The sequence below is a fragment of the Brachyhypopomus gauderio genome, chromosome 1 (assembly GCF_052324685.1).
Source record: "Brachyhypopomus gauderio isolate BG-103 chromosome 1, BGAUD_0.2, whole genome shotgun sequence".
NCBI lineage: Eukaryota > Metazoa > Chordata > Actinopteri > Gymnotiformes > Hypopomidae > Brachyhypopomus > Brachyhypopomus gauderio.
The window spans coordinates 30,957,999-30,978,500 of record NC_135211.1 but is presented as its reverse complement, the minus strand read 5'-3'; the positions used below and the strand labels follow the sequence as shown (position 1 = coordinate 30,978,500).

At 43.8% G+C, this 20,502-nt stretch overlaps 1 protein-coding gene across 5 annotated transcripts in view; it reads left to right on the top strand.

Annotated features, from left to right (window-relative positions):
• Positions 1-20,502, top strand: part of asic1b (acid-sensing (proton-gated) ion channel 1b) — a 193,583-nt gene that overhangs the window by 154,046 nt on the left and 19,035 nt on the right. For 3 of the 5 annotated variants that reach the window (XM_077008785.1, XM_077008803.1, XM_077008766.1), the window contains one exon: positions 17,711-17,861. In XM_077008785.1, the coding sequence (XP_076864900.1) occupies positions 17,711-17,861 (151 nt within the window). Of the gene's footprint in view, positions 1-6,768; positions 6,914-6,943; positions 7,592-17,710; positions 17,862-20,502 lie in introns of those variants that run through there. The other 2 variants (XM_077008794.1, XM_077008776.1) reach the window with 2 other exon arrangements.

The following is a 20,502-nucleotide window of genomic DNA, read 5'->3' as shown; positions in this document are numbered from 1 at the left end:
GTACGATGGGTACTCCAGCTCCTATTGGAAAACCATCTCTACATAAAGTTAGAAAAGTTCCTCTTCCACATCCAGGAAGTAGGATTTTTGGGGTATCGTATAGCCCAGAATACCTTGGCCATGGATCCCTCTAAAGTCCAGGCCGTGGCTCAATGGCCAACTCCCACCTCACTTCGTCTAGTTCAGGAGTGGCCAACCTGCGGCTCGCAAGCCGCATGTGGCTCTTTGCCTGGTTTTTTGCTGTTCCCCAGCCGGTCCGCGCTCCCACCTGCACAAACGATCTGTGCTGTGGCCCGGTTACCTCATCAACTCTGAGGGTGACACACTGCTACATCTTCGTGGTACGTGGTTTGTTTACAAGCCTAGCGAGCCGCTAATACTTTTTAAAACATGCATTTGACTGTCTTCACACGCTCACATGCCATACAAACGATTTCTCACGCTGAAAAAAATCTAGTTTATTTATCTCTGATCTACATCTATGATTCAATGAGTTACTAATTCGCCAACCACTGGTGATCGATCAATCGCGATATAATACTTAATTTGTGTCCATTTTACACACCCCCCGTTAATAATTTACACTCAAATCCCCCCCCCCCCCAACAATTTATAATCACCCCCCCCGTCAACAATTTACAAGATCAAATCTCACTCCAAGTGATCTTGAAAAGTTGGCAACCCTGGTGATGTTCAAGTGTGCCCATGTATGATGTGGCTCTTTGCCGTAACACAGTACAAAAAAGTGGCTCTTGGTCTCTGACGGGTTGGCCACCCCAGGTCTAGTTCAACGCTTCCTGGGGTTTGCTAATTTTTACCGGCGCTTCATTAAAGGGTTCAGCACCCTGGCAGCTCCCCTTATTGCTCTCACTAGGAAAAGTCCCGGTCCTTTCTTCTGGTCTCCTGAGGCCCAGCAAGCCTTTGACAAACTTAAAAAATAGTTCACATCTGAACGCATTTTGTACATGCCTGATCCTGACCTCCCGTTCATCGTTGAGGTCGCGCCTCCGATTACGGAGTGGGCGCCATACTCTCTCAGAGAACAGGCACTCCTCAGAAACTCCATCCTTGTGCCTACTTCTCTCACTGCATGACGCCCGCCGAGCACAATTATGATGTGGGTGACAAAGAGCTGCTGGCTGTCAAGTTGGCACTTGAGGAGTGGAGGCACTGGCTGGAGGGGGCTAAACATCCGTTCCTCATATGTACGGATCACAAGAACTTGCCCTACCTCCAGTAGGCCAAACACCTTAACCCCAGGCAGGCTAGATGGTCCTTATTCTTTGGGCGGTTCGATTTCATTCTCTCATATAAGCCTGGCACTAATAATGTAAAGCCAGATGCTCTCTCCCGTCAGTGGGAGTCACCTGCCGACATCTCCGAACCCGGTACTGTCATACCGGCCTTCAAGATCATAGCACCCATACAATGGGATATTGAAACCGAGGTCAAACATGCTCTTACCGGCAATCCAGGGCCTAGTGGGACTCCTCCTGGTCGCTTATACGTCCACCCTAATTTAAGGAAGAAAGTGGGGGCATGTCTCACCTTTCGCAGCCCATCCCGGAGGGGTGGGGGGCCTTTCTGGGTCTCCTGGGAGCCAAGGCCAGCCTATCCTCGGGCTTTCAGCCTCAGACCAACGGTCGAACCGAGCAGACCAACCAGGACTTGGAGCAGAGGCTTCGGTGTCTGGCCTCCACCAATTCCTCCTCCTGGGCTGACCAACTCCTGAGTACGCCCATAATACCCTGTGGCACTCCGCTCTCTGGATGTCACCCTTTGAGTGTCTTTATGGCTATGCCCCTCTTATGTTTGCCGATCAGGAAAAGGAGGTCACGGTTCCAGGAGCTCGTACCTTGGTGCGGCGGTGCCGGTGGGCGTAAAGCCCGTAAGGCCCTATTATCTGCCTCTGCCGGTTACCGTCGCAGTGCTGACAAGCACCGTCTTCTGGCCTTGTCTTTCCTCCCCGGGCAACGAGACTGACCAAGAAGTTGGCCCCTTGGTATTTGGGTCCCTTAGAAGTGGATAGGCAGATCAACCCCAGTGTTCTACGTCTCACGTCTCCGCCCTGTTTTGTGTCACATGCCTCGTGCTCCGGCCCCCCGCATGATTGATGGTGGCCCGGTGTACACCGTTAACTGGTTGTTAGACCACCGCCGAGTTCGTGGTCGGGACCAGTACCTTGTTGACTGGGCGGGTTACGGACCCGAGGAACGTTCCTGGGTCCCCGCCTCTCGTATAGTCGACCCATCCCTTATTCGTGACTTCCGCCATGACAGGGCAGTCGCTCTGGGCCCGCAGGGTCTCGGGCCAAGAGGGGGAGCTCTGTCAGAGCTGGCTTGGATGCCACGCCTTCTACCTCCACAGGAGGCACCCGAGTCAGTCCTAGACTGAATCGGCACAATCAGCAATGATTCGTTTCACCTGTTGCCATGGCTTCTTAAGGAAGCTTGTGGAGACGGATCATTGCTGATTCGTTTTGGTCATGCTGGTACGTTTTCAGGCCTTCTCTGCTTTCTCCGCCATTGCGCTGTGTTGTAAGGTGTCTCGCCACCTTCCTCTCTCTTTTTGTTTCTCTTTTAAATCCTGTCACTTATTCGAGTTTCTATCTCCTGCGCCGCTACCTGGCCTATCTCAAGTTTTCCTCCATCTGTTTCACTTCCTATTTGTTATACATTTATTTTGGGAAGGTTTTGTTTGTTGCGACGTTTTGCCTGCAGCCAGTTACTTCCCCTGGCGTTCTTGCTTTCGTTTTTACGCGACAAGTTTTTTCTGTGTCTTTTGAGTTGCTTTTGTTATTTTTCTCCCCTCTCTCTACGGGTGAGTTTTGCTTTGTATGTGTTGAGTTTTCCGTATTGTTTTGCATTTTATTTTCTCCCAAGTGTTCACGGTTGAGTTTCAGTTTACGCGTTGAGTTTTCCGCGTTGTTTTTGTTTCTATTTTCTCCCGAGTGTTCACGGTTGAGTTTGATTTTGCACTTTGAGTTTTCCGCGTCATTTTGTGTTGGTGTTTTTGCCACTGTGCGTGTGTGTGCTTTACTCTCGCACTCACTACTTACATCACAGCTTATTGTGCCAGTTCGGCACTTGGGTCCATTTCTCAGTTTATTCACGTAGTGGTTACGTCACCATACCCACCGCGGTACACAGGGACAGGGAAATTCCCATTTTACTGTGTAATGCAGTGCTTCACAAACACTGTAAATACTTTTTCAAAAGACCTATCTTTAACATTCTGACATTGGTTGACTTCTAGCAGGCTATTTTTTACCATGTTCGAATTTTATCTTTGGTACAGTTTGCTTGAGCACATTGTATTTACTGTGACACTTTCTTTAAGTTATGAGAAAGAAACATTTTTATGCAATGTTCATGGAACAGGTTTTTGAAATGTTGCATTTCCAGATATGTTCTCACGCATTCTTCCAGGTGTGTCATGGATTCATTCCTTTCTGGTATACTGTTTATACCTGTACCTCCTTCAAGTCTTCAATGCCTCAGGGGTTCTGAAACTCTGGGAATCTCCAACAATCTCCAACAACATTTACCTCTGAAACAGTTTAATATATTTGCATTTCTCCATAGCTTTTTATTACCCAGCTTGGTTGTCCTTGGAGATGGAAGTCAGCAAGAGAACACCAACTCATGTCCCTCAGGGACCCGGTTGAGAAGGAACAGACATATTTCCACAGGCATGAACATAAATTATTCACTTGTGCACCCCGAACTCACTTTGTGCCACTGAAAAGTCTTAGCTTCCAGTCTTCCAGTCTTTGCTTCCAGTGAACTGGAAAAAGTATTTTCCCTCATCCTCTACAGATTTAATAAATATGATGTCCCTATTATGTTCCACATTGACTATTAAGTCTTACCCATGACAATTTAAAAACTTTAATGGCCTAAATTGGGATTACTTTGCTGATCTCTTTAACCTGAAGCATTTTAACCCATCCATAAAACATATTTTGGAATAGTCTTCCAGAGATTTTTAGTCATGCAAGCTAATTAGGTGTTTCTATACCCAAATAAACATTAGGATTTAAATGAATTGTTACTATTAGTTATTTTTATTTTGTATATCATAATTTGTAAACTTTTCCTGTGTGAAGCACTATAAGATTTCTTTAAAATTAAACAAGCTATATAAACAGATGTTTAACATTATTGTTGCTGCTGTTGTTACTGTATGGAATCATATCATTCAGCTCCCTTAGAGCTTGGTTCTGTTTAAACTACCTTAGTTCCTGTTAGGCTCTTGAAACACTGCAGACTGCACAACAGTGCAAAAATGATGATCAGAGTAATACTTTACTACTTCGTTCTTACTATAGGCATTACATCACACACTATACCAGTGCTATAAGGGACTGGTGCTTCCCACTAACCTCTGCCAGACATACCCACTGAAGCCCTCTAATCCCAACCCAGCCATGTGTTACACAACTAAGCATGCACAAAAATAAGTGACAGGAAGGCACAACCCCCCCCCGCCCCGCCAACATAAAGCAAGCAAAGGCTATTTCTCTTTAACTTGTGCCATGTGATAACATGCGATTTATTGCAGCTAGTCGTTAGCATGTGGCAGCTAATCTCAGTCTGTAGCTAACTATAATTCCTTTTACCAATTTTTTTCATCGGTAAGAAAACTTATAACAGATTTAATTAAAGGGGATTGATGAGAATCTTTCAGATCTCTCATACTACAGTCAGACTTTTTTTTATAATATAAATAAGCAAAGAATTTTCTTCAATAATTAGGCTGTCATAAGAATTTTAATGTCTTAATTTTAAGTCTTAAGTGTATGCAGTTGACACATGCCCATTTGTTATTTTTTATCAGAAAATGTATTTTTTTAACAGTATCATTAGCTCTGCAGTCAACATTTACCATCAGGGTCAGCTAAGCAGTTCTTGTCTTGATAATGTAGCTGATAGTAAACCTTTTATATTAGCCTATGTTTACCTTTTATTTAATTCATTACTGAGACAGTCCCTTAACGTTACAGGAATGGATTTTCAGTTTTACTGTATTACTTGGTAAATGGCAATTATTTGTTATTTTTTGAAGTCTACAGATCTGTCTCATTTTCTAGCAGATGCACAAACTCTCCACTGAGTAATGAAGAGAAAGCCCTCAGTTCTGCAGAACCTCCTGGTCTGGCTTTCAAAATATGTCTAAAGACACGGCCTCCCGTTCTGCAGTCTAGAACCAGGCCTGTTGTAAGGACATTTCCAGCTTGGTTAATACAAACAGAATGTGCTGTAATGCTAGTTGCTGATTGCAGACATATATTACTTAAGTTACATATACTAGCTTTAATTCCCAAAAGACCTATGTTCAGAAAACGAGAGCAGTTGCCAGTTAGCCTGGCAGAAAATAGCTGAGCATATGGTAGTTGTTAAATGTTGACACAGTATCATCTTAGAAGGAAGGAGAGGATAAACAGGAGAGGAAGGCCCTCTCTCCCACCCAGAGATGAGGGTACCTGCTCTCTGCTGGACCGCCAGCCGTGGACCTCACAGATGGCTGGGGATCTGTTGGGATTTTAACCAGGGATCTTCAGACAAGCCATAAAAACAAAATGGAAATGTACGAAAATACAAAATAATCCTTCATGGCTGTATCTAGCAAGAGCTTGTGTTAAGAAGGGCCAGCTGGCCTAAAGTGTGTCTAGTTGCTGCCGTACTGTAGCTGTTATCATCTAATTTGTGTTGTTATTAATAACCAATGCTAGCCACCATCCTTTAAACGGCGCTACATCACATCACTTGGGCTAAAGTTGCTTCTGCCAAGAACTCTTGCTGCTTGTTCAGTATGCACTACCTGTGCAGCCAATACGACTGACAGGTATGACAGGTAGGATAGACTGACAGGTAGGATAGACTGGCCCCTTGAGATGAAGGATCCTGATTGGCCCAATTGGTTAATACAGATGGGCCATTATGAGATTTTTAGATGTTTACCTTTAGTTGTTTTTGTTTGTTTGTTAGTAGTAGATATCTGGAAGTAACAACACTTTAGCTGAAGTATTACAGAAATAAATAGCCTACTTCTGTAATACAGCAGCAGTGTTACTGTACATTACAGAACATGAGAAATAAAAAGGAATAAAAACCTAGACTCTTAATATAATGTAAATGTAATAATGTAGGTTGACAAATCCACACATTATTGTTGATGTTAGCATGTTAGTAAAATGAAGTGTATAGTTGAAAACAGCATATATATTACTGCATGAAATTTTAAAATAAATGTGTTTGTAATTGCAAGTAGCCTACTCAGGTACTACTCAGGTACTTAAAATGTAATAACCTATCATTGTTGAACAATTGAAATTCGTTTTATATAAGAAGAAATATAAATGGGAAATAAAGTTTATATTAATGAAATAGTCCAAACTGAGGGAATTGGTTTCAGTAGACAGATAAGTAATCTTCATATCCTCATTACAGAGCATGAAATTGTGCATCCGTGAGTGACTGATTCAGGCAAAACTACTTTCAGACGATCCAGATGTGAGAAATATCCCACACTTTTGTCAATGGTTAGATTTTGTATTTTATTTTTTGCTTTATATGGCTATTTACGTCCGGTAACTATTTACAAAAACACGTGGGATAATGACATAATTTGTGTTTTCTGAAATAATTGATGAATCACGTAGGGTAGGCTATTAACGAGTAATGGTCAGTATTTACATGCGTTACACCTGAGGGAGCTTACGTCAAACGCACAAACACGCGTCTTTGCAGAGTCGACGTTAAATCGTTAGGAAGTTGACGGTCGCTTGAAAACAGTGCGCTCAGGTCCTCGTGCTGTCTGCAACGCCAGCTGCCTCCGCTCAGAATGCACAGACAGAGCAGCACGCCGCGCGCTTTGACGGCCGCTCGCGCCTTCGCCGAGCTCCGCTAAAGTGAGTCAGAAAGGCTTTTGGATTTGACGCGACCGTTCACCGTGGAGGCTGTATTTACCCTCCGTTAAAATGTGCCTGAGTGAATCCGCACCGAAAACACGAAAGGGAGGCTCGGTGCACGAAGCTGGGAAGTTTTTTTTGAAACACACCACCTTTCACGGCTTGAGGCACATATTTCTCAGCGGCTCGTATCCGCGCAGAGTGGCTTGGCTGCTTGCTTTTTTAACGGCTTTGGCGCTTCTCTTTACTTGGTCGTCCAACAGGGTCCGATACTTATTGTCGTCACCCGTGTACACAAAGGCGCATATGGTGTATGCCAAGCGCTTGGTCTTCCCTGCGGTAACCATTTGCAATCAGAACCTTCTGCTGCCGCGGCGAATGCAAAAGCCGGACATCTTCAGCGCGGGGAGATGGCTGGGGCTGTTGGGGAAAAATTGGCAGTTGTCCGCCGGGGCTCGAGAGGCTCTTACCAGCCAAGGTGATGGATCTAGCGGCGGCAACGAGCCACCTTGGTCACCGCTGTCCCGCGTGCTGGACTTTAACCACTTTCTTCCCCCTCCGCGCGAGTCGCAACCCTCGATGAGGCAGTTGTTGGACCGGCTCGGGCACCAGCTCGAGGAGATGTTGCTGTATTGTCGATTTCAAGGACAGCTGTGCGGGCCTCGCAACTTCAGTACCGTAAGTGTGTGAAGTCCCCCGGTGTGTGGGTCCAGGAGACGCGCTCTTCTGTGTGTGCTTCATCCATTGTGCTCGCGGTGCAACAGGTCTTCACTTCAGCTTCATTAGGTATCAGCCTACTTGTGTTGGGTAGATTCGGAGTTCATTCGTCTGCGTAACAGGATATAATGAAGTGTATTTTTTTTATAAATAAGTACGAATACATAATACAGCGAAATCCAGATTTAGTATCGTGACGTGTACTATTGATGACATGTATTTCTGTAAATATTAGGAACGAGAAAGTAATATAGCTTATTTTCTATTCCACTAGTTTTTAAATTACTGAAATAATTACGCAATATGCACTGTTTATTATTGCTGATTTCAAAAGCTTCACTGTAATGTGGGTCGTTTAGTTTCAAGGTTAATCATTAACCATTAAACAAAAGTACTACTCCTTGTGAGTATTTTTAGTTTTATTCTACGTCAAATCTCTTACACTCGTACACACCAGACACGCGCGCACACACGCGCAGCACCCCCGCCCCAATACACGCATCACTGTCAGAAACAAGCACGCCAGTTCGCTATTGTAATTAGGATATGATTCAAACGTACAAAGCATTAGCTACTCTAAAAATAAGATAATTAGATCATTCAAAAGCAATAGAGACTGCAAGATTCTTTATGTAAAGTATTTCATATCATTTGTCTTCATTTGCATATTTTGTGTTATTAATGTTGCCTAATCTGATTTTTAGGTGCCAGTTCAATTCAAAAGAAACATCATAATTACAATCGTGTGCTGATCCCACGTTAAAATCATATGCAATTCCATATTTTTAAATTCCATCTCCTTCATCCTTATATTTGTGACTTCTAAGCCATACAGATCAAACTAGACATTCACCATATGCATTCACAGATAGAGTTCACATTCACAGAGTTTTTCCAAGGCTTGTGAGATGCGCAGCATCTGAAGAGGATACAGTATTGGCATCAATGATTATATGGTGCACCTAGTTATGATTGTGTATGTGCAGGTTTACACTGGTTAGCTGTTACACAGAATTTTTTTTTTGTTACACAGAGGTAAAATGCCATGATGCCTTTAAAATACAGGCAATTGTGGGAATCACATGCATTGGATTTTGCACTAGAAATATCACTTCTGGATTATGGCCATTAAGTGGAATTGGGTTGTTCCCATTAACACTGTGGCGAAGGGTTTTGTGTCACAGTGCTCAGTGGGGTGTATTGCCTGTGTATCAGAGCTCAGTGGGGTGTGTTGCCTGTGTATCAGAGCTCAGTGGGGTGTGTTGCCTGTGTATCAGAGCTCAGTGGGGTGTGTTGCCTGTGTATCAGAGCACATTGAGGCATGTTGCCTGTGTATCAGAGCTCAATGGGTGTGTTGCCTGTGTATCAGAGCTCATTGGGTTGTGTTCCCTGTGTATCAAAGCTCAGTGGGGTGTGTTGCCTGTGTACCAGAGCACAGTGGGGTGTGTTGCCTGTGTGTCAGAGCTCAGTGGGGTGTATTGCCTGTGTATCAGGGTACAGTGGGGTGTGTTGCCTGTGTCAGATCACAGTGGGGTGTGTTGCCTGTGTATCAGAGCACAGTGGGGTGTGTTGCTTGTGTATCAGAGCACAGTGGGGTGTATTGCCTGTGTATCAGGGTACAGTGGGGTGTGTTGCCTGTGTATCAGGGCACAGTGGGGTGTGTTGCCTGTGTATCAGGGCACAGTGGGGTGTGTTGCCTGTGTATCAGCCCAGTCCCAAACATTCTATTACACCTAGTAATTAAAAGACCAGCTGAGCGAGGTGTGTTTGCACAGGGACATCTGTGCAGAATGGAGGCTGTGCTTACCGACATTATATATGTTGTGGTATGTGTTCTGCTGTGTACATGATAATGTAAGTGACTGGGTTTAGGAATGTGTGATATTAACAGTTCAAATTTCTTTGTCATTATTATTAGCAGTATTACTTCATAATTATTATGAGAAGAATAAATAATTTTTATTACTTTTAAATTAGTAGTAAAACAAATATCAGTAGTAGTAGTAATAGCTGTAGTAGTACAACTCTCAGTAGTAGTAATCGCTGTAGTAGTACAACTATCAGTAGTAGTAATAGCTGTAGTAGTACAACTATCAGTAGTAGTAATAATAGCTGTAGTAGTACAACTATCAGTAGTAGTAATAGCTGTAGTAGTACAACTATCAGTAGTAGTAATAAAACTAGCTGTAGTAGGACAACTATCAGTAGTAATAATAGCTGTAGTAGTACAACTTTCAGTAGTAGTAGTAATAGCTGTAGTAGTACAACCATCAGTAGTAGTAATAATAGCTGTAGTAGTACAACCATCAGTAGTAGTAATAATAGCTGTAGTAGTATTTTATGATTCAAAAGGGTTGGCTGATGCAACTGCAGGTGGAATAAATTTTGATAATTAAAACCAGGCAGAACAACTCAACACAGAAGAAGTACAAGACAACTAACAGAGAATGGAATAACTACTTAAATGGGTACAGACAACACACCAAAGCGAGCAACCTGTAACGATTAGAACTGGCAAGAGTGACGCAAATGCAGAATTTAAATATTTAATGTGAAAACACAACCAGACAAAGCTTAAAGAATTTAAGTACTGGGATAAGGACCACAGAAGACAAAACATACACAACCGAATACACAGGCAAACAACTACTATAACAAAACTCAAAGGCATAAACATACACAAACGGGACACCAGCCAATGACTACAACTAACGAGACACGAAGGCAAAAACATACGCACAACACGGGCTAACAACAGGTTAACAGGCTAACAACTAAGTTAACAGAACACGACGGCATATACAAACAAGCATACATGGGAAGACACTACACTACGTCTACAAGTATTCAACTAGAACAAAGGGGAAACTAGTAACAAGGCCTAAACAGGGAACAACCGACGGCAATGCTAAAAAGGAAGAGTATTGACATACGGAACACAAAATGAAAAGTGCATAAATCCAGACACATGGCAGACTACAGACAGAGAATAACTAATAACTGTAACAAGACACAGAAATCAGGATACTAGAGACTAGGAAACAAGCAATAACATAGGAGACCAAGGCTTAGGGAGAGGGCACTCACAGGGATGACCAGCGCTGGTAGTCAGAGCAGAGGGAACTAAATACACAGACACAAGGGGAAGGTGAAACGAGGGACAGGTGGAAACACTGAGGAAGGGGCGTGGTAAACAAAAGGGGACTATGGAAACCGGGAAACAAGGTGGAGCTAGGGAGGACAACACAGGACTGGTGTGGAGGGCGGAGCTAGATGTGACACAACCACATAAGCGTTAATATACAAACATAAGAGGAACAACGGGACTCAGAACTAATAATACAGAGACCTACAGGGAGAACAATGAACAAGTAAAACAGAGGGGAAAACTGACACAAACCAAATAGTTAAAGGAATAAATGAACACGGAGGGGGAAACACAGACGAGGATAATCACGGAAATGAGCATAGACAGACTGGAGCGACCACAACAGAGAAATAATACCAAAACTGGGGATGAAAACACGTACAACGCAGTATAAAACAGTGACTTAAACAAACTTTAAACAAACAAGAAGCATAGACAGGGGGTACTTAGGTGACGAGACAGAACAACTGGTGACGAGGAAGAACAGGAAATCGACCGACGCCGGTAGACGAGGCAGGGGGAACTAAATACACAAAGACGGAAAAGACACAGAGGAAACACTGAGGACAGGGGCGTGACAAACAGAAGGGAACTATGGAAACTGGGAAACAAGGTGGGGCTAGGGCGTACAACACAGGACGGGCAGAGGGCGGAGCTAAATGTGACATAGTACAACTATCAGTAGTAATAATAGATGTAGTAGTACAACTATCAGTAGTAGTAATAGCTGTAGTAGTAGTACAACTATCAGTAGTAGTAATAGCTGTAGTAGTACAACTATCAGTAGTAGTAATAGCTGTAGTAGGACAACTATCAGTAGTAATAATAGCTGTAGTAGTACAACTATCAGTAGTAGTAATAATAGCTGTAGTAGTACAACTATCAAATGTCTGGCAGTATGAACATTATATTTATTGAAAAATGATAAATGCTTAGTTTTTAAATCCAAACTTTGACTGACTTTGACTCAAGAGGACATAAACCTCTGGGTTATTTGTCAAGAGTTTATGTATTGCAATCTAAAATACGCTTCAAACATTTTTCAAGATGTAACCTCATAATAACTTTTTACCATGGAGTGCTGCATCTTCTTTTCGGGCTGTCGCGCTGTGTGGGGGTTTATAGCTTACCTTGCTATTTAGCACCATTAACTTCAGTCATTTTCAGCAGGTAGTGTTCTTCACTGAAGTGGGCGGATGGCACATGGAATGTTAGAGGGCTCGAGTGAGATCGAAGCCATTCAAGTACAGGATATCCGTTAACAACAACAGGAGGGTTGGGCCGTGCAACCTAGAAGGTTTGACGTATCGGTAGTCAATGCAGCCTGGCTGGTGTGGAATCAGAACATAGTGGAGCCCATGGTGCACATCGCCGAGAGAGAGAGGGGGGGGATAGAGAGAAAGAGAGGGAAAGACAGAGAGAGCGACAGTGGGAGAGAGATGAACCAGAGCTAAAGGGAGTGGCAAACAGAGACAGAGAAAGACAACGAAAGAGAGACAGAGAAACTGACAGATAGAGAGAGAGAGAGAGAAAGAGAGAGCGAGAGAGAAAGGAGGATGAGCAGGTGGGCGTAGGCTGATTCTTTCCCACAGGCACGACACTGACAGATGAACAGTGCACCTTTCTCGGCAGTCCCACCAAATTGCACGCATTACTTTGCCAGTACATCAGTGACTCCACTATCAGGAGTCTGCGCTTCTCAGGGTCCTACCTGTCAGTTGGCGGAGCTGCATTGATTTCCGGGAGTGCAGCAGCTCTGAGTGCACGGGGACCCTCCCCACATCTCAGTGGCCTTATCGATCCCCTCCCCGTTGGCTCATGCATCTAACCAAGTGGGGATGCCAAAAGAATGGGATGACCCGGCCGAGCCCCAGGCACTAGCACAATGCCCTTGCTGCTTGAGAAGAACAGCTCATTTCGGTCCCCTCTCTCCACAAATGCTGCACTTGTTAATACCACATATGGTGGCCAGAAGAAAACATGTGGACATTCCCAGTTATACTGGAAAAGCAGGAATACTACAGTAACAAGCACCTGCTGCGGCTGGAAAACCGACGATGAGCTTTTCACTACGAAAAGCAGGGGAGTTCTAAACTGCCCAGTGAATAATGTAGGAGGTTTCTAAAATCACGAGCGAGGGTTTGTAAAGACGTGCAAATGTCGGCTTTTTAACTCGCTCTTAAGAGGGCTTTTTTTCGGCACGTATGTGTGAATGAGCCATGGCGATATGCAGTGCAGCGATGGAACCGTCCAGTTGCATCCATCTCGGAAAGGTCCACCCGAACCGGGGCAAAGTGCTTTAAGAAATTTCCAGAATCTCAGTTCGTGAGCCTGACCTACCCACTAGCTACAAAACTTGGTGGAAAGAACTCGGCTTTTGCGAAGCCGAGCGGTGTTTCAAGCAGGCATGCCTCGGGCTGTCAGAGCAGTGTCTTTTTAGGCGGTGATGAATTGTTCATCTGGAAAAGGAATGGCTGTCAATTGAAGGTGCCAGATAAGCCCAGACTGCGATATCAGTCGGCATCCGTCCCCGTGAGCGCTGGGTCCTCTGGAGCCCCTGAGATCGTCCTTTCCATTTACACCTCACCCACTCCCAGATGAAACGCATATTAATTGTGAGGTATCGTTCCACGTCGCACTGCTGAGTAAGGTGTGCTACAAGATTGGTCTCTGAGTTTCCCTTTTTGAATCTTCTCATTTATATTTATAACCTCACTATTTGTTTTGAATGTGTTGCATTCTTGTCAGCAGAAACATCACAGATTGGATTTGGTACTTTTTTGGGAAGACGTGGATTCTCAAACCCCTCCTCCTTCTTCTCCGGTCCACACTGTGAGACCCATCCTGGAGACTCAGCATGAGGAGAACATTTAATAACCAATCATGTCTTGCCAAGTGATGGATGCAGCTGTCCAATATCATGTTTGGTGGAAATTTCAATATTTCCTTTCTTTCTATGCTGTATTGTATGTGTTAGTCCTATTAAATATTGTGGTCCATTGATCTACAGTCACGCGATGCCTCTCTCACTCCACCCATTATGTTAATTTATTCAAAGTGATTGGAATATGTATTAGTAGTAGGATACGAATTTAAAGAACCCTTAGAGCTCCAGGCAGGAGCACCTTGACCGTATGAGGCTGAGCTGCAGAAAGTCTGAATCGTGCTCTATCCATGTGCTGTTTCTCAGACTGCTTATCTATCCTGAGGTTCCCAGTAAACAGTCCCAGTGCCTCTTCCACTTCTCATCCGTGTCTGAAGAGAAACTCCTGTCGGAAAGTTCCGCCCGAGTCCGCCGCCCGAGTGTGTGCTGCAGTCTTCGCCGTGCCAAGGTCGCTAGCAGCCAGCGCTCAATCGGACCAGTTGCCACAGCAACGCTCCCTGCTCACGCTCACCCCTGTCTCAGCAACAGCTCCGGTCTCTGTTTGCCATATCTTGGGAGACGACAATATCTCCCAAAGCTACTCAGGAAGTGCGGCGATGCCCACTAACTCACCCAAACACTTCAGCCATTAGAGGATTAGCGGCGAGCTTACCGTTGCCATGGGGAGATGCTCTTAATGTCGGCCATGAAAATAACATAAACGCCGGATGTTTATCCTTCAGAGTTGTTCCGCTAGTGAATTTGATGAATGCATTCGATTGGCTTTTCATCCCTGCTGACTGGAAAAACACATTTTTCTCTGGACAGCATTGTCCTTTCCTATATAATAAAACAAGGGTTTTGACTGCAAAATTTCCACAGGCTTTATTAAAGTGCTCATACTGAGTCTCTTATGTATGAGGTTATAGTGGAGCAACTGTAGATTAACTCCAGCAGTCCTGGGTGTCCTGACTTACTGAGCTGAGGATGTGGGATTAAAGTTGGAACAGAATTCTACAGGGTTCAGGTTGGAACAGGAGTTAGGCGTATGTATTTAAATATTATCTAGGTTATATATTCAGGTTATATATAATGGTTTTCCCACCATCACAGTCAATAAGTCATTAAGTGCTTGTATAAACAGGCGTCCATTCAGTTCAGTAATGCATTGGGCAAGGGGTGTACAGGACATGCTAATGTGTGCAGTACTGCAATTTTGAAAATGTTTTGCACAACACAAAGGCTCCATTAGCTCTTTCAGTGACCTCATGGTTGAGGTCAAACACACGCTAGTGACTCCTTGTGAACACCGACTGAACTTTCAGTTGTTTGTCATCTACGGCGCAGCCTGAACGTAAGACACGCAGACCCGAGCCGTCGGTCCGATGGTGGGAGTGAGGCAGGTGTGACCCGCCAAGGTGGGCCGCAGCTCTGCTGTCCTCTGCAGATGAAGCGCCTCTGAAAAGTTTTGTTTCACCTTCAGCATCATGTCCAGCTCTACAAAGAAAGAAAAGAAGAAGGAAAGAGGGATGTAAAGAAAGATGTACCAACTCAATGTGGCAGTCCGATGGTGCTTTCACAAATCTGCTTGACCGTGTGCACGTTCAGGTACATATAATGAACTCAAGTGTGCACAACTCCAGCCAGATGCAAAATGCAGTTGTTAGCTCCTTTATTTACTAATAACGGAATAGTTCAGGAAGCACAGTTTCTATCATAATATGGTACTGGCATCAGCTCTGATGTAAATGCTGTGTGTGCGCGTGTGTGTGTGTGTGTGTGTGTGTGTGTGTGTGTGTGTGTTTGCTGCAGGTGGTTGGTTTTGGCTTACTATAGATGCCTCCTGTTGCCCGGTCTGTGATCACACATTACATCTCATACTCCAGGTTCACCAAAACCTGTCATTTCTTTTCTGCCCACTCCTGCTCCTATTAGGGTTTTGAAGCCATTTTTCAAGAGGATTTTTTTTCTGTTCCCCATTCAGATACGCTGCGGTATATGGATATATGACATGTAGGGGTTGCTTCTGACAACGTCACTTTGGCTATTCAATGAAATTACGCTGGGGAGATACTGATGAACTACAGGGCATTTCATTAAATGACCTCCTTTCATCTACGTAATTTGGCTCTAAGTACTCAGGCTTTTCATCACATAATTACGCCAATGGCACATCTAAGCTTTTAAATGACCCCAACGTTTGGTTTAGCAGCCCAGAGAGAAGCCGAGTACAGGAAGTAGTGAAGGGCGCCATCATAGCATAGTCAAAATGGCCTTTTTAATTATTCATGAATCCACGCAGTGTGGATTACCATTAACAAAGGGAGGCAATGAGAGCTTTGGCCCAGGGCAACGCAGAATCAGGGCAACGCAGAATCAGGGCAACGCAGAATCAGGGCAACGCAGAATCAGGGCAACGCAGAATCAGGGCAACGCAGAATCAGGGCAACGCAGAATCAGGGCAACGCAGAATCAGGGCAACGCAGAATCAGGGCAACGCAGAATCAGGGCAACGGTTGCTGCTGTTCCAACTTCAGCTGGACATTGGGGAGTCTACACTATTTCTTACCATTCTGTGCTTAGTTTACAAACCTGAATTCAGCTTGTAGAGTCAGTTATCCAATAAGTACAGCAGTACTGACATAATACTTACAGTTCTGACATAATACTTACAGTACTGACAGAATCACAACAGTTTAACCTTTTTATTTCCTTTCTCAAAATAGTGAGCTTGAGCAGACATTGCCTCTGTATATGTAATGCACCACATTAACTGTGGAACTGTTATTTGCTGCTGACTTAAGGTGTTTTTTTACCTCCTGAGTCAATCTACACCACGCCGTGGGGGCACTACATCACAGACACGATGTTGACTCTGATCTGATTCTGTGGGCAGTTTAGTACCAAATGCGAATGTGAATCCTAGAATTGTTGTCCTCCAGTTGAGGTCCTGCAATTAATTTTGAATATGCCACTTCAAAGAGACTACTAATTAACCAGCTCTCATCCCTTAGAAAGCTTATGCTGAAATGCTATACCACATATTGCTCTGAACTTTATCACTGCTTCATACATGCTAGCTCTATCAGGCTAGCTCTATCAGACTAGCTCTATCAGACTAGCTCTATCAGACTAGCTCTATCAGCCAAATTTCCTGATTTGTTTTCTGACTTGAAAGTCTTATTCCTGAGGCAGATGAAACGGATTCTATCTAAAACCTCTCTATTTTTGGGTTTATGTAATCTGGAGTAATCATACATATCATTTTGCATTTCTAAGCTACCTAATGTCATGGTTTCTTCTGGGATGCCTTCTAAATTTCTTCCTTTTCCTCCCCATATTTTTCAACTTGCCTTTCATTTGAAAGTGTATTGCACTGAGGAATTGAAAATTAGGTACAGCGTACTGGGGATTTGAACAGGACATGGACCCAGTTCACTTTAGTCCAGAAAGCCCGGCTCAAGATTAAGGGAGGAAGTGTCTTCCTTGTGTCACTCAGATTAAGGGAGGAAGTGTCTTCCTTGTGTCACTCAGATTAAGGGAGGAAGTGTCTTCCTTGTGTCACTCAGATTAAGGGAGGAAGTGTTTTCCTTGTGTCACTCAGATTAAGGGAGGAAGTGTCTTCCTTGTGTCACTCAGATTAAGGGAGGAAGTGTTTTCCTTGTGTCACTCAGGGCAGCCGCATCTGTGCTCTTCTCTTGGGAGTTATGCTAAACAACTTTGTGGCAGTGTCTCTGCAAGAATTAAGTCGAGCTGAGTTTCTACATATGTGCCTCCGCCAACGGCCTCTTCTTTTGGAAGAGTTTGAAAGCTGACAGCTTGTCCATTGTCATAAAATTGTGCCATTATTTTGGGCATTTCAAGGCTGCTTGGAGGCCATTTAGATGCAACTTCATCATTCTGGGTTGGGCACTTTTCGTTTTTTTTCTAAATCAGCACCTGTCGGACTAAACAGGACCAGCATTTAATGCAGAATGGATTCAGGCTTGAAACTGATGATGTTTCCCAGTTTACCACTGCCATGTGTCTTAGTGCTACATTCTCCTTCTGTCCTTCTCCTTCTGTGTAGATCTTCACCCGATATGGTAAATGCTACACGTTCAACTCTGGCCAGGACGGGCGGCCTCTGCTCGTCACCATGAAAGGAGGTATGGGTAACGGCCTAGAAATAATGCTGGATATACAACAGGACGAGTACCTGCCAGTGTGGGGAGAGACAGGTAATGCACACACACTTGCACACACACACACACTTGCACAAACACGCACACACACACACACACACACACACACACACACTTGCACAAACACACACACACAGACACAGCACATATCTGGGGTGATGATAGTGACACATTATGACAGAAATTGTGCTTCCTGAGCTAGTCCTACTTTCTTAAATACACTCACATTAAAACACTTAGTGTACAGGATACAAATGGACAACTGATTAAGTCACGAGGACAGATGCGGAGAAAAGGATCGAAGGCTGAACCAGATCGTGGTTACGCTACCACGTGAGGTTACCCATCTATAAAGGGACTTTTGATATTGTAGTTTCACAAATGCTTGGGTGGTTCACCAACCACATCCACCTTCAGTCTTTACAGTTGTCTGGCACTCAAACCATTTTTGGACAGAAGTAAAAAGTGTTCAAATTAATGACGTATTGTTTGATTATTCTCTAGATTTGTCACATGCCACATGCTACAGGACACAATTCATAACCATAACTGCTTCATTAATATATACAATACGAAACAATACAATGTAACATACTGTTAAATTGCTTGTTAAGCGGAGGGAGTAGGTGATTTAGGGCTTAAAGATACCCAGTGTTATAAACACATTATACACAGGACAATTTCAAGACAGAAAACTCCATACAATATATTAATACTTGAAAGATTAAAGTGTATAATGTCAGATATTGTCTGTATAATGTCAGACATTTCTGTTTCATATTATGTTTACTTCTTTACTTCTTTCATGAAATGTTTGTTATGTAAATATTGTGATTATTGTATTAAGTTTCATTTCGCCTCTAATATTATGCCAGAATGTTTTAATCTTTTTCATAGCTTTATACCTTTCTCCCGTCAAACCTTGAATACAAATTCTTATGTAAATGGAGTTCATGTAAAGCCAAAATTAGAATCCTTAAATTCAGTTTAGCCCCTCTTCTTCTTTATAAGTCCTTTCATCCGCCCTTTTTCGACTATGCAGATGACATTAATGAGTGCGGTATGAATATGCGTGGGAATATTAAGTCTTTGTCAGAATGCCAGAGCAGATCCCTCCGGTTATGTCTCTGTATTAAGGTCATCGGAGCTGAGCACAGGGAGTGCAGTGATGTCATTGCCCTTTTCAGCCAGACCCTCCTTGGCACATCAATCAAATTTTGCAGCCTCCCCTAGAAATGAGGTGAAAGTCTGGGCGCGACTGGCATTATTGGGCTGAAACACAAAACTACGGCACTGCCTAGTGCAAGCACGTCACATCCGCACGCGCTCGGACCCGTGTGTTTGGGCACCCGCAAGACCTAAGGCTTCAAGTGACAATTCAAGCGCGTGAGACGACACGTACCAAATTGCAGAACAGTTTGCCCGTGCCTCTCCTCTCAGCAGCTTCAGTGAAGCCACATTCGAGTTCGGATGCCCTCCATTCTAGTAATTGAAAAATAGAGGACAGAAGTGGCTGGAAGAGGAACAAGACAACAGGTTATATGGACAGCCAGAGAACTGCCTGTCTGAGAACCCTGCATTTCAAGAATCCCATTTTTGATACCTGTTTTTTTTCTCCTGTGGGGTACTGTCCATGGTGCTGAATATGCACCAGCACTGTCCGTGGTGTTGCATAAATAAACTCCACACCAGCAGTGAGTGGTCGGAACTGCACTGCAGCAAATTAAATGATGAATTAAATGATATTATGGGGTTAGGTGAAGCCTTAACAAGGCTTTCATCATATTATACAGCTTTTTTGACAGCCCATATGGAGGCGAATTACTGTGGTGACAAGGTCTGCTTAAAGTCAGCGCATACTTTATGATTTCCAGTTCTTCATACTTGTACTTTTGTATAAAAAAGCATTAGCATAGTTTCCATTGTTCATTTAATGTGTTGAACCCTAAGATTTTATGGCTAAGTCTATAAGAAATATAATGAGAACTTTTCTCACTTACATAGCATTTTCATTAGTGTTTTCTCTGCGTCGTACGTGCCAGTAGTGTAATTTAATAACATTTAAATATAACTTCAACAGCCACTTTTAGATACACGTACACTGTATCTACGCTGTACAAAAGTATCCAATCAGCAGTCTTTGACCTCTAACGAAGAGTCAGAGAGTGGCAAACCGCACATCTCCATGTTGTTTCTAGCGGATGCTTGTGATGAAGTGGGCGGTTTGTGCATTTGGTCAGTGCATCCGGGTGTGTGTGTGGACTCAGCGTAGGGCGTAGGGTAGCGTCCCATATGTTAGCACAGCATCCATGAGCAACCCAGACCTGTGAGTTCACTCTGGCAGCTGTATCAGTTTTCCCCGTCATCTTCATCATCATCTTCTCCGTTTGTTTATTTATAAATTCATCGTGACAGCAACGCTGCATCAGCTTCACACGGCCGCGAGAAAACAGCACCGTGATTAGGCTGGTTAGCCATCGACGTGAACACACACATACTCCATGATCTCACCCCTCACCCCCCCCATGAACACACACACACTACCCAGGACCCCCCCCACCCCCCCCATGGATGCTGCTGGTGTCTCCGGCCTGGTCACTGGGTAAACACAGGACTGGTTATAATGCTCTGAGGGGCTGGCAGCTCTTCAGCAAAGCAATACAGCAAATGTGATTTA